A 14465-nucleotide genomic window follows, 5' to 3' on the forward strand; every position below is an offset into this window, starting at 1 on the left:
CCACAGTCATATTAAAACAGTGCTGTTCAACCTGTGTGTCACTGCATTCTAATGTAGATAATGCTATGAACCGTACGTCATGCACGGTTTTGATCATATCTATCCACCAAGGTGTGCCGTGACACAAAACAGTTTGAACAGCACTGCTTAAAGCTAGGTCTATCTATAGGGGTACCATATGAGCACTATATGAAGCCTAGTTGACTAATCTATACAAATTATAGTCAACTGGATGCTGTGGATGTGAATACATGTCCCTATAATCTATTCTGGCTAAGAATATGTGATTTTTCTGAGGATTTATAGAAGTTGGATTGAGAAACTTATGAAATTATCCCTAATCTGGCTTATCCAGGGACAATGAGGGCTACATAAGGCAATGGAGCGGCTAAACCCCTTCTTTACCCACTCCCCTTCTCAATACGTCTCTTATATAGGGTCTAGGTTAGGTGCACAGACGTAAAGATGCTCTAAATTGTTGATTTTGATGGATATAGTCAGTTAAACCTCAACAATTGTCCCTTATGTGCCACACAAGACTCACCAAGAATCCCCACTCTAACTCCCCCACCTTCTCCATTCCCTCCCTTTTATCACCACACACCCCAGCACACACATAACTCTTCATTATAGAGGCTTTATTTTTTCAATTGCCACCCATCACTTGAATATAGTCCATTATGGAGCATAAACAGTCGGATTACGAGACTTGAGAGGACATGCATGTATGTCTTGAATATTAGATAGATAGTAGACAGGAAGGACCTGCAGATTCCACAAAAGAATTATCAAAAATGGATTGATTGCACCGTGCTTAAAGCGACTTAACAGGACCGATTACGAAGCTATAATGTCAAATGTTAGAGGAACTAGTTGCTGGAAATTTTGGCAGCTGATGAAAAAAAATATTCAAATTTTTGTATAATATCTGGTTGGTATTTAGATTCGATTGTGGTGGTTGATTGCAGAAGTAGTGGTATTGTAGGGTATATGTATATCTGCTGATGAAGTGGAGTAGTATGGCTTGTATTGGATTGCTTTCTTAATGGTGCATATCATGTTGGATGTTTCGTTCTGTACATGATAATGTACAAGATATTATGTGCAATACTTGGTATCATGTACAGAATCCATGCACCATGTTTAGTCCCAGGTGTCATGTGTGGTACCAGGTAACATGCATAATACTGGATAACGCATATAATAACAAGAGCCAGGCATAATACTGGGTAACATGACACACAATCAGGGACCATATACAATACCTTGTATTATGTTAAATCCGAGAGACCATGTTCTTTCCCACGGCTCGTGGACAATATTGGGTACTGAGTATCAAAAAGTAGCTCCTAGGACCATAGACAATACCAGGTGTCGTGTACAATACTAGGAACCATGAACAGTACCAGATATCATGTAACAGTACAAGGTGTTATGTACAATACCAAAGATCATGTTAGGTTCCACGAATCTTGTGAATGTGATAGTACTAAGCATTACAGTTCAGTACTAGGTATTATGCACAGTACCACGTGTTACATGCACTATCAGGTACCATTTAAGATACAATTTTTAATACCAAAAAACCATATACCATGCTACAATGGTATAAAATACCAACAATCCCCCTAAATATTATACCACACCAATCCCTAAAAAATCAAACCCCCTCCGTCGTAATCACGTCAATTCCATGACCATTCTGATCACAGAATTAGCAAAGCTTGAAGCCTAATGACACTCACTTTAAGCTGATTATTGGAATGAATCGTTTGACGATTTTTTAGTAATTTGTAATCCATTTGATAGACTTTCGGATGTCCTCTATCTACTGACATAGACATGGTATGCAAATGTGGGGTATTACCCCATCCTAACCCCCTCAAGTCACGATTTATAATTTTTTATTTTTCATTTAATTTCTAACAATAATGATAATAATATTTTTTAATTCTTTTTTCATTTTTTATCATGTAATAATTTTTTTTTGTTTTAATTTAATTAATTAAACAGTTTTTTTTTAATAGCGAATTCCTATAATTTTTTTTTTGTTTAACAGCGTCGTAGGTTTTGGATATTTTCTTACTTGTTTTATCAATTTTTTTTTTTCATCATCAATTTTTCTTAAATTTTTGCTTAATTTTACGCAATAAATTTCATTTTTTCCCACCGCCACCTTTTTTGTTCTTGCCACATTCATTAAGTGAGATCTCGATGACATCATCGCCACTATCAAAGCTCCATGCGTCACTCTCATCAACTGATTTATCGTGATTTGATGACGGAATGTTATTATTATTATTATTGTTACTGTTGTTGCTGTTATTACCATTGTTGCTGCCATTACTGCCCGTGTTGTTGTTGTTATTTGATGATGTTGATGTGGCAGCTGTTGGTGATGAGTTTTGAGTGGTTGATGATGACTGACGATTGAGTCACAGACGTAAATCGTAGGCTATCTTACTAGCAATATTCTTGAAGCCGATGCTTGTGCCTAAAATTTAAATGAGTTTTTCGTTAGATTAATTTTTTGTGGTCAATGCAACTGTTAGAGCAACAGTCAGAGCAACTGTCAGAGCGACAGTCTCACATACAGTCCAATGCAGTCCATTACCGTCAGCGTGACAGCTACAAGGATAGTCAGAGCAACTGTTAGCGACATGAGCTACTGTCAGAACAACAGTCAGAGCAACTGCCAGAACAACAGTCAGAGTGACTATCAGAGCAACAGTCAAACAGACAGTCAGACAAACTGTCAAAATGACAGTTGCAAAATTAGTCAGAGCAACAGTTACAATGACAGTCAGAACGACAGCCACAAAGACTGCCAGAGTAACATTTTGAACAACAGTCAGATCAACTGTCAGAGCAACAGTCTCACAGACAGTCAGAGCAACTGTAGAGGAACGTTTACAAAATAAGTCAGAGCAACCATCAGAGCAACAGCAAGAGTGATTGTCAGAGACAAAAGTTAGACAGCAACTGTCGAAGCAACAGTTAAAGCAACTGTCTGAATGAAGCAATACTGTCAGAAGTCAACTGTCAGAGTAACAGTTAGAGTGACTGTCAGAGCAACAGTCAGAGTGACTGTCAGAGCAACAGTCAGAGACACAGTCTCATAGACAATTAGAGCGACAGTTACAGAGACAGCCAGAGCAACAGTCAGAGTGACTGTCACAGCAACTGTCAAAGCAACTGTCAGACAATAAAACACCAAATCTTACCAGAAATTCGCTTGAATCGAACACCGTTAAGCGACAGTCGAGGCAATTTACAGACTTCAATTTCCCATTGTACAAGTGAGTCAGTATTTGGATCTCCGTGAACGCAGAGAAGGACGAATCTACAAATAAAAGTCATAAATTAAGCAACATAGCCTCAAAAAATGTCAAAAAATTCAATCTCACCTTTCTCTCTGCTCATAATCGCAATTATTCTTATCAAGAACCGATCGTATCTCAGCCATGATGTCATCAGGCAGTCTCGGTGATGTTGTCTTCATCGACCATGTGAATCTTAGTGCGCGTGGCTTCACCGGCTCCTCAGAATTTGATCCGCTGAAGATGAGAAAATTATTTGTTGTTCAAATTTATGAATTTTTGATATTTTTAGAGATTTTTGTGTCAGTTTTGGGATTTTAAGGGGTCTGAGGATTAAATAATGTGCAACTAAAGAGAGTTTTTAAGTTTTTTTCAAGTTTTGTAAATTTTAGAGTAAATTTTCATAGATTTATGAAGATAAAGTTTCAATTTTTTTTCTAGTTGACGATTCTTGGGGGGTCCTAGGTTTCAATAATTAGACAAATTTGAGAAATTGTAAAGTTAAAATTTGAATTTTTGAGAATTTTATTATAAATTATTTGAATTTTTGGGGGTCCAAGGTATTTAAAAAAAATCAATTTTAAAATTTGGGGGGTCATAGGTTTCAATAATTGAAAGTTCAGAGATTTTAATGTTAAATTTTGATGTTTTAATCAATTTATTACAATTTTATTAGATTTTTGGGGTCCTAGGTTTGTAAATTTAAATTTTTTTGGGGGTCCTCGGTTTCAATAATTGCACAATTCAGATAAACTTGTTAAATTTTAAACCTTAATGACTTTGTTATTATTTTATGAATTTAATTTCAAACCATTAGTTAACATAGATCAGAGACTTTTATGTAAAATGCAAATTTTCCGTTATTTTTGCAACTTTTTTTAAATTAAAAATTAAATAAAAATTGCAAATTTTCAATAAAAAATCTCAAAAAAATCTCAGCAAAGCACCTGATCTACCTCATTAATCAAGTACAGTTAGTAAATGTCTACAAATTAGCACTTATTAGTCTACACCAAGGGTACCAAACTATACCAATAACATCAAATTGTCATAGTTGCATGCCCCTCGACACCACAAACTTGTTAGTCACAAATTCTACTTCCATCTGTGCATTTTAATTCCATTTTCTAAATTTTTTTTTTTTAACTTTTTAAATATATTTACCTAATTGGTGTGCTTGGACTGTTAGCTTGGCCATCGATCGGTCTAAAAAATCATAAATTTTGTTTTGAATGTTAAATTTTTTTTTATTTTTTTTTTCTCAGATAACAAATAAATTTTTTATTAAAATAGAAATTTTATATAATAATAATAAATAAATAAATAATAAAGAATTTTGAGTGGAGTTGAATGAGAAGTTTATAGGAAATTTTTCGACTTTTTAATTATATAAATTGACTATGCTTACGAGCATTTTAAGCAAAATATTTTGATTCATGCTTAAAGTTGGTCATGACATGCGAAATTGCATGCAGGGGTTGGAAGTGAAACTTTAAGTCTGATTATGCTTGATAAATTAAAATCTTTAATTTTTGAATTTAAATCTGTTTTAGACATTTGAAAATTATTGAATTTTAAGATCTTAAAAATTTAAAAAATTTTAAGTTTAAAAGTTTTAAATTTTTTATAATTTGAATCTAAATTTTAAATTTTTTCATTTAATAATTAAATCTTTAAATTTAAAATTCAACATTTTTAAATTTAAAATTTAAAATGTTTCATTTAAATTTTTTTTAATTTTTTTTGAATTTCAAATTTTAAAACTAAATTTGAAAATTTAAAATTTTAAATTTGAAAATTTGAAATTTTTAATTTGAAAATTTTTTTTAATTTGAAAATTTAAAAATATTTTAAAACTCAATTTTAATTAATTTGAATATTTTTAAAAATTTGAAAATAATTTTAAAATATTTGTACAGTTTTAAATTTTGAAAAATTCCGTAATTCATGAGAATTTTAAAATTTAAAACCAATTTAAAATTTTTTTTAAATTTTAAAATTTTAAAATTCTTTTCAAGCATTTAGTTATGTTTTTGAAATAAATTTCTTCAAAATTTTATAAATTTACGTTTCATATAAAGCTCAAGTTGACTTCAAACTCAGCCTATTCTAGCCTACAACTTCCTCATTTAACTCAAAATTATATTAAAAATAATTAATTTTGAATAATTTAAAATTTTGAAGAATTAAAAAATTTTAAAATTTTTTAGATTAAATAATTTTAAAAAGTATTCAAATATAAATGATCAAATAAACTCAAGATAATGAAAGTTTAAATTTAAATTTAAATTTTTTGTATAAAATGACTTCAAATTGTGCAAACTATAAAATTAAAAAAAAGGTTCTATATGTCACTAAGTTTAAAAAATAAAAAAATTTGATGCTAAATACCAAAAATAAATATAGTGAATTTGCCTCAGATGGCCAAGCTATTGAATTAAAAATATGATTTATACAATTTGATTTTTGATTCTTTTTTTTCATATTTACATTCAAAGTCATTTCAAATTTCAAACTGATGTGAGTAACAAAATTTAATTTACATAAAAAATTTGAGTTTTTGCATAGAATTTTTGATACATTTAATGCGGATTTAGTCGTCACTGAATTAAAGTTTATGAAGATTTTGATTTTGTTAATACCCAGTTTGTGGACACAAATGTGTTATAAATTAAGTAATTTGCAATTTAATGTCCAGTTGATGTCTAATTTTCACAAGTTTTGGTCTAATTGTTTGAAAAACTTTAGTATTTATGACTGACTTCTAGAGTTCTCAATTTCGGAATTTTATATGTTTTAAAGCTCAAAATTGATCTCGGAATTACAAACAATTGAATCACGGAATCGAAAATCCTATTCTAGGTCTATATTGAGCCATTTTTTGTCACTTTTCATCAAATTGTCCAGTTTTCATCACTAAAACTGCCGACTTTCTCGTAAAGCACACACCAAGGCAATCCATAGATCAGATTCAGTAGTCGATATTTCTTTGAAGTTATGAGTAACCTTTTTAGTGATACGTCACACTTTAGACACATCTCAGCTCGTTTATTACAGTCAGAAAATCAATTTTTTTGCGTTATGAAATTCTAATTTCTACGCCATACCAATTAAAAGATTTCATACGGTACATCAGGAGCCTATTTTAAGAGGACAATACTTCTTTTGCAGGAAAAATCTCTGAATTTTCCAGGATTTTTCGTAAAAAGTCATAAATTTTTTCTAAATTTCTGCGATCTACTCAAAAAAATCAATCCCTCTACACAACCCACCACTCCCAAAGGCGTAACCATTAAAAACACTAGAAAATTGAAGAATATTTTAAAAACTGTGGGGTAAACAACCCTTTTTTGCTGAATACGACCCTAACAAATCGGTTAATCGATCAATAATCCTGACCCAGATCGGGGGAAATTTATAGAATATTTCAATATAGTTCTAGTGAAAGTTTGCATCATTAAAATCAACAAACTGATCAGCGTCCATTTGAAAGTGAAAAAAATTCAATTTTAGTACCATAAAAGACAGATATTTAAAGATACACTATTTAATGAAGGGATCATCTGATGTGTTTGTCACATGCATTTTATGCTACATAAATCATAATTTTTTTTAAATTCCATCCAAATTTTCTAAATTTTAGTACTAAAAGTAGATGATCGCCTCCATTTTACACGACTGATGTTCAATTAAATCATACAATTATTTATTAATTCTCTTAAAATATTATAAAATACAAATTATTTTCACAATTTTTTTCATTATTATTATTCATATTATAACCTACAAAACAAGTTACTACAAAATTCAACATTTTTAAATTCTATTCTAAAAAAATCTGAAATTTCAAAAAATTTAACAAAAAAAAATAATAAAAAATAAAAAAAAATCTACAAAATTAAAATAAAAAGTTTTTTCACAATACACAACTGCTTCAAATTTATTTAAAGGACAAAAAATTTGCAATTTTTATTTAAAAAAAATTTTTAAATCACAAAAAAAAAGTTTTTTTTAAATTTTTGTTCAACATTTTATTGGGTTGTGTGGTTGATTCTAAGTGTTGATTTATATATTTTTGTATATTTTTTGTGTTGTTAAAATCGGGAAAAGAGAGAAAGAAAAATTAGAATTAAAAAATTTGTCTTTTTTTCACTTTTTAAAAAAAAATTTTTTTTTGAAATTTTTTTAAGTTTTTTAAAAATTTTTACCTTTTTTTTTAAACAAGAATATTTTTAAATTTTTAAAATTTTATTTTTTTCAAAAAAAAAAACTTATTATTTAAAATTTTTTTTTTAAAAAAAAATTTAATTTTTAAAAATTTTTTTTTTAATTTTTGTTTTAAAAATTTTTATTTCTAAAAAATATCTTTTAAATTTTATTTTTAAAAATTATTTTTAAAATTTTATTCTTTTTTTTTTTAAATTATTTTAAATTTTTGTTTTAAAAAATTCAATTTTTAAAATTTTAAAATTTTTTTTTTTTTCAATTTTTTATTTAAACTTAATTTTTTTAAATTTTTAAAAAACTTAAAAAAAATTTTTAAAAATGGTAAACAAAAATTTATTTTTCCAATTAATTTTAAAGCACAAAATTTCCAATTAGAAAAAAAGGACACAAAAAAAAGTTGAAAAAATTTGAATGAAAAATGACAGTTATGAGTTAAAAATAAGTAAGGTAAAAAAGGTCAAAAACTAAGTCAAGCAGCTGTGTAGAGCGAAACTTTTTTTTTTGCAATTGCATTTTAACGCACTTTTTTTGATAGTTTTTGAGGAAGTAAGGCTGTAGTTGACAAAATCAGAACGCGAAGTTGACTTGAATTTTTGTTGAATTTTTTGACAATTTTTTGATTCAAAATTTGAGTCAAATTCGAGTTCTGATTAAAATAGATGAAGGATGAAATGACATAAAATGGACTTTTTTTTAGAGACAATTAAGCTAAAATGTGAATAATTTTATATAGTTTTGTTTAAAGGTTAGCAGTTAAGCTATTGACTAAAGTTGGCAGGACTAAAAGGTGGAAGCACTTCTACTGGACTCCCCTAAACAATGGGGTCCGGATTTCCAAAGTCCTGCCAACTCTGCTATTGACACTAAATTCTGCATTTTTAGAGCGATAAATAATTTTTTGTATATATTTTTTTGATGAATTTCGACAATAATTTGACTAATTTTTTATTTTAATCATATTTACTACAACCTTACTACCTACAAAAGCCAAAGCTTGAAGTCGACGTTGATTTTGTGAGAATTAATTTATTCAACAACATTAAGGACGACTTGACGGTGGCCTGAGACCGAATTTCATCAAATTTAGGCAATGGCCAAAGTCACGCTGAATTTTTCAATTTCTAAGTCAGTTGTCTTCCAGGTTTTATTAAAGTTAAGTCTAGTGGTCTATAGGAACATTCGGGACTCTAAAAGACTGACTTTACAGGACTTCAAAGTCAAACTGGATAATAAAGTTGAAATTCGACTACAAAATAGCGTCCTACTAGTTCTGTTTTCAGGTTTGCGACTATACCGTACCGCTTTATTGCGAAATTATGAGCAGAAATTGCATTTGGTAACAAAAAAGAAGAAGGCAGTCGATCAGGATTGGTCTGTTTGACATTTTTTATAAATTTCTAAATTCCTTAACAGCACAAGTCGGTTAGTTAATCTTAAGCCCTGCTCCAGGCAGTCGTGATTCTAAATTGATGCTGGATTTGGAATGGATCCAAATCATAGACGCCCCTCCCCCTAAAAACGACCGTAATAAGTTAACGGCCCCAATCTGAATTTTGACTTGAATTCTATTGTGGATCAGAATCAGTTTAGTCCTATATTTTGGATTGATTAGCCGACTTTTGCTACTCTGGACTACTGCGAGGCTAACTTGTTACAATTTGGATTGAATCAGGAAAAACTACAATTTTAACAGAATTTTCGTTGATTTAATTGTAAAAAACTTTAAGGCACTAATTTTCAGAATCTAAAGTTGAATAAATTAACTCAATTCTAACAAATTCGACTCGACTTCAAGCTCTGCTCATGTCTCTTCATGGCTAAACTTGTTTTTTACAATAATTTCCATCACCACAAAGGAACTCGCGTAACAGAAAAAAAAAGTTAATAAAATTAATAAAAAAAATTCTTTGCATTTTGTGACTCTTCTCATTGTCTCTTTGTGATTGTAGCTTTCTTTGTTGTAAAAAAACTAAATCTGTAATAATTTGTGAATTAATAAAAATTAATTAAAATTTAAACAAAATTTTCTAAAAAATAAAACCAAAAAGCGACATTTAAAAGACTTTTTTTTGTTGTTGTTGTGTGAAATTGATAGTAACAGATTTTGAGATTTTTAAACAAAAAGTAATATTTTTGGCTGGTGAGGATGTTGATGATGTTGTGAGGAGAGTTTTGTGTGTAAATTTGGAGTTTTTTGGATTTTTTTTTTAATTTTTAATATTTTAAAGTTTAAAAAATAAATTTTATTCAAATTTTGACAAATTTTTGAATCTTTTTATTGAATTTTGGCAAAATTATGCAGCAAAAAATGAGTTTTTTTAGAATTTCACTGAATTTTATTAAAACTGAGAAAAAATTTTACTGAGTTTTGAATTTTTAATTTTGCAATTGTTTGCTTAATTTTGATAATATTTTGAAAAAATTCTCGAAAATTTTAAAAAATTAATAACATTTTATATGATTTTATACAATTTGACCAAAATTGTGACAGTTTTTTGAGAAATTTTAACGATTTTAGACACAAAATTGCTGTATTTTGATGTTTTTTGGACAAATTTATCTCAACTTTGAAGGTTTATATCAAATAATTTTTAAATTAACATAAGTTGACAAGATTTAGATGAACATTTGCTGAATTTGATTAAAATTTGCTCAAATTTTGCAAATTATTTCAAATTATCATCAGATTTTAATAAATTTTTGCAAAAGTTTCTTTGTTCTTAAATTGACAAAATTTTACTGAATTTTGTTAAAAATTAGATGAAATTTACTCAAATTTTGGAGATTTTTTGCTAGTTTATGAAGATTTTCAACAAATTCTTGAACATTTTGATCAAATTTTTGCAATAATTTCACAAAATGTTTCTAAAACTTTACCAATTTGGCTGATTTTTACTAAAATTAATGAAATTTTTGTCAAAATTGATCAAATTCGATCAAATTTAGTTAAATTTATAAGCAATTTTACTCAATTTTAGTCAAATTTTGTCAACATTTTTAGATTAATAAACTAAATTTTTAAAATTTTACTTTAAATTTTGTTAAAATTTGTCAGAATATTGCCGAAATTTAAGCAATTTTCGACAATTTTTATTGAATTTTATCAAATTTTGCCAAAATTTTCATGAATTCTGAATTTTAAAACATTAAAAAATTCAAAAAAATATTAACTAATTTTATAAATTTTTCATATCAGACTGAATATTTCAATTAATCAACTCTAGCAATCCACAAAGTACCTCTCAACATCATCCACATCCTCATCACAAGACACTCACATGAGACATTGATATTTTTCATTTTAATTTCCACAATAATATTGGCATATATTTTTAATTATTATTTACTAAATTATCTAAAATCTAAAAATAAGAAAACTTATCAAACTAAATAAATTTAAATATTTTTTTGTATATGAAACATTAACCCAGTGACGACATATCGGCATAGACGAGGAAGTAAGTAAAAATTACCCCAAATAGAAATGCAAATTTTTTTTATATTTTTTTAAAAATATTTTGAAAAGTGAAAAATACATTTAAATTAATTAAAAAACGACCTTGCACAGCTAAAAATGTTGCAAAATTTTTGCTATTTTTTTAACTTTTTTTTTTTAATAGTTTTTTTTAACAGTCACAAACAGATGAAATGAATCGCGAGCATGACAAAAACATACAAAATGAAAATGACAAAATTGATTTTGAAATTTTGAATAATTTTTTTTTTTCAAGTTTTTTTGCAGAATTTAAATAAGATTTTGAAGTGAAAGTTTTAAACAATTTTTTGGCACAACTTGGGTTGGGGTTGATGAGATTTTGGGGGGTTTTGGGAAAAAATCTAGTAAAATTTTGTTTCAATTCTAGTCCAAATTTGACTAAAAATCTAGTACAAATTTGACTAAAATTCTAGTACAAATTTGACTAAAATTCTAGTACAAATTTGACTAAAATTCTAGTACAAATTTGACTAAAATTCTAGTACAAATTTATTAAAAATCTAGTCCAAATTTGACTAAAAATCTAGTACAAATTTGACTAAAAATCTAGTACAGATTTGACTAAAAATCTAGTCCAAATTTGACTAAAAATCTAGTTCAAATTTGCCAAAATTCTAGTACAAATTTGACTAAAATTCTAGTTCAAAATTGCCAAAAATTCTAGTCCAAATTTGACTAAAAATTCTAGTCCAAATTTGACTAAAATTCTAGTCCAAATTTTACTAAAATTCTAGTCCAAATTTGCCAAAAATCTAGTCCAAATTTGACTAAAAATCCAGTCCAAATTTGACTAAAAATCTAGTCCAAATTTGCCTAAAATCTAATCCAAATTTGACTAAAATTCTAGTCCAAATTTGCAAAAATTTTAGTACAAATTTGCTAAATTTCCAAAATAAAGTACTTGATTTTTACTAAAATGTACTAGATTTTCACTAAAATGTACTAGATTTTCCCCAAAATGTACTAGATTTCCAATTTAAGTCTACCTTCCCCAAATCATCCCCAAGTGTGCCTGTTGACTGATGAAACTATTTACAATGACTTAAAACTGAGTTGAATTGGAGAATAAAGCTGAAGTTTTCCCATCACCATCACTGACTGACTGCATGTCAGCTACAGACCCTAATAAATACTATAAATTCATCTTAAAATACATCACAGAGCTTCCAACTTCAGCTTTAAATTCTCCAAAAATTTTATTCTTAATTTTTAATCGAAAAAAATGCTTGAATTATTGACTGAACTTCCATGCCACAAAAGCAGCATCAAGCATGAAAGTTTAAAGATGGACGGGATTATGAAGTTTTTTTTTTAATAATCTACGTACCGTTTACTAAAGCGATTTGAAATTCTCTGCAAGAAGCTTCCTTTGGCTGCGTCACCACCTGCGGCACCAGATGAGCTACTGTTGCGCGTCCTTGTTTGTCCTGGAATTTTTGGATGGAGATTTTTAGGTTAGAATTTTTGGGGATAAATTTGAAAAATTTAAAATTTTGTTTCTGATTTTCTAAATTTTATTTCAAATTTGAATTCGAATTTTAAATTTGAATTGAAAGTTGAATTCAGAATTTGAATTTAAATTTGATTTTATTTTTAATATTTTAATTTTAATTCAAATTTCAAATTTAAATTTGAAATCAAATTTTCAATTCAAATTTCAAATTCAAATTTCAATTCAAATTTCAATTCAAATTTCAATTCAAATTTCTATTCAAATTTCAAATTTTAATTTCAAATTTAAATTTCAATTCAAATTTCAATTCAAATTTCAATTCAAATTTCAAATTTTAATTTCAAATTTAAATTTCAAATTTAAAATTTCAAATCAAATTTCAAATTTAAATTTCAAATTTCATTTTAAAATATTTTTTTTAAAAATTCAAAGTAAAATTCTCAACATTTTAACTTGTAACAGAACCAAAATAATTAAGCGCAAAGCTTAACAAAAATTAAAATCATCAACAAAATGAACCAAAAAAAAAAAATAATTAAAAATACTCACCCGAATGGAAAGTCGATCTCGAGGGCACATTTCTGGGAAATGCCGACGGTTGTGGCCTGGAAGAAGTATTGGCGGGTGTCAAACTGATGCGATTCGTCAGACTTAATTTTATAAATTTTTTTTTTGTATTTTAAACAAAAAATTTTTGTGTGTTTTTGTGAATTTTTTTCAACATAAAAATTGAATTTTTTTTTAAATTTTAAAAAATTCAAAAATGGAATGGAAATTTTTGTGTTTTTTGTGTGTGTTTCGCAAAAAAGGAAAGAAGAAAAAAAAGAAAAAAAAAATAATTATGAAAAAAAATAAAATGGAAATTTTTTTGAGAAAATTCTTTTCACTTTTTGAGAAAGTTTTTCGATTTTTTTGGTAGAAATTTCTCTTTTTTGGTCTAATTTTAGGATTATCTACATTAATTTAGTCAATTTTGAATCAAAAATTTGAAATATTTTATCATCAAAGACTTGAATTTTTTCTACTTTCAGTCATTCTATCTACATTAGATCTACTACAAGATTATTTGCTAATAATTAGAAAAAAATTATAAAATAATTAAGAAAACCTAAACCAAAATAATTGAATTTTAAACTAAATTCAAACTTAATTTAACTAATTTTTAAAACTAGTTCCTCAAATGGTTTTTTTAATTTAAAATTAAAATAGATTTTAAAAGTCGGAATTCAAATTTGATTAGACATTTGGAAGGATGAAACGAGTATCCTTAACAGGCCAACATGATTCAAATCACAGCTTGCCTAGCACCAAATTGGATCAATTAACCGATTTCTGCTATTGAAATTTGAATTCTGTATATTTACAATAATAAATGATAGAAATGAGATAGAATAAAAATTAAAGACAGTTTAAGTAAAAAATCAAGGAAAAACAAAGCAAATCAAAAAGGGAGGAGTTGATATTGTTTCAAAATGTCTGTAACCTGTCATTGGAGGTATTTTTCATCAAACGGAAGAACTTTTTGTGTACTTAAAAATTAAAATTAATATCATTTTTTTTAACTCAAGCTTAATTTTAAATTAATTATGTTTAATTTTCATATAATCTTAAATTATCAAAATTGTAGTTTGGAAATTGCTGAATTTTGAGTTTAAAATCAAGTCTGTTGAAGAGTTGACCACCAAATTAGTTTATTTTGATAATTTGAGATTATATGAATGCCAATTAAAATCGTTTTTTTAAAAAACAAAAGCATTGTTATAAAAAAAAATATAAAAATTCATAATTAAAAACACACCAATTAAGCTGCTAATTTTATGAGTTGAACTTGGAATATTCAAAACTTCGGATAAGTCTTAAAGATTTGTATTTTTTTTTTGAACTTTTGCATTCAAATTGCAATTTTTTACGAATTTAAAAAAAATTAAAATAAACCTCAAAACTTTTTTTTAAAAAATTTAACAATTTT

The 14465-nt window shown here is 27.3% G+C and overlaps 1 protein-coding gene across 11 annotated transcripts in view; it reads right to left on the reverse strand.

Annotated features, from left to right (window-relative positions):
- Window positions 1-1587: 1587 nt before the first annotated feature.
- The window catches only part of LOC139099264 (serine/threonine-protein kinase MARK2-like), a 32986-nt gene continuing 20108 nt past the window's right edge, over window positions 1588-14465 (reverse strand). For 3 of the 11 annotated variants that reach the window (XM_070651951.1, XM_070651798.1, XM_070651720.1), the window contains exons 13-18: window positions 13046-13146; window positions 12371-12470; window positions 4485-4526; window positions 3408-3557; window positions 3225-3343; window positions 1588-2494 (exon numbers count right to left, since the gene is read on the reverse strand). In XM_070651951.1, coding sequence (XP_070508052.1) covers window positions 2436-2494; window positions 3225-3343; window positions 3408-3557; window positions 4485-4526; window positions 12371-12470; window positions 13046-13146 — 571 coding nt within the window. In that variant the 3' untranslated portion in view covers window positions 1588-2435. Of the gene's footprint in view, window positions 2495-3224; window positions 3344-3407; window positions 3558-4484; window positions 4527-7236; window positions 7374-9314; window positions 9523-12370; window positions 12471-13045; window positions 13147-14465 lie in introns of those variants that run through there. The other 8 variants (XM_070652241.1, XM_070652106.1, XM_070652319.1 and 5 more) reach the window with 6 other exon arrangements.

The sequence above is a fragment of the Chironomus tepperi genome, unplaced genomic scaffold (assembly GCF_022539635.2).
Source record: "Chironomus tepperi strain 1889 unplaced genomic scaffold, CSIRO-AGI_Ctep_v1 contig_7, whole genome shotgun sequence".
NCBI lineage: Eukaryota > Metazoa > Arthropoda > Insecta > Diptera > Chironomidae > Chironomus > Chironomus tepperi.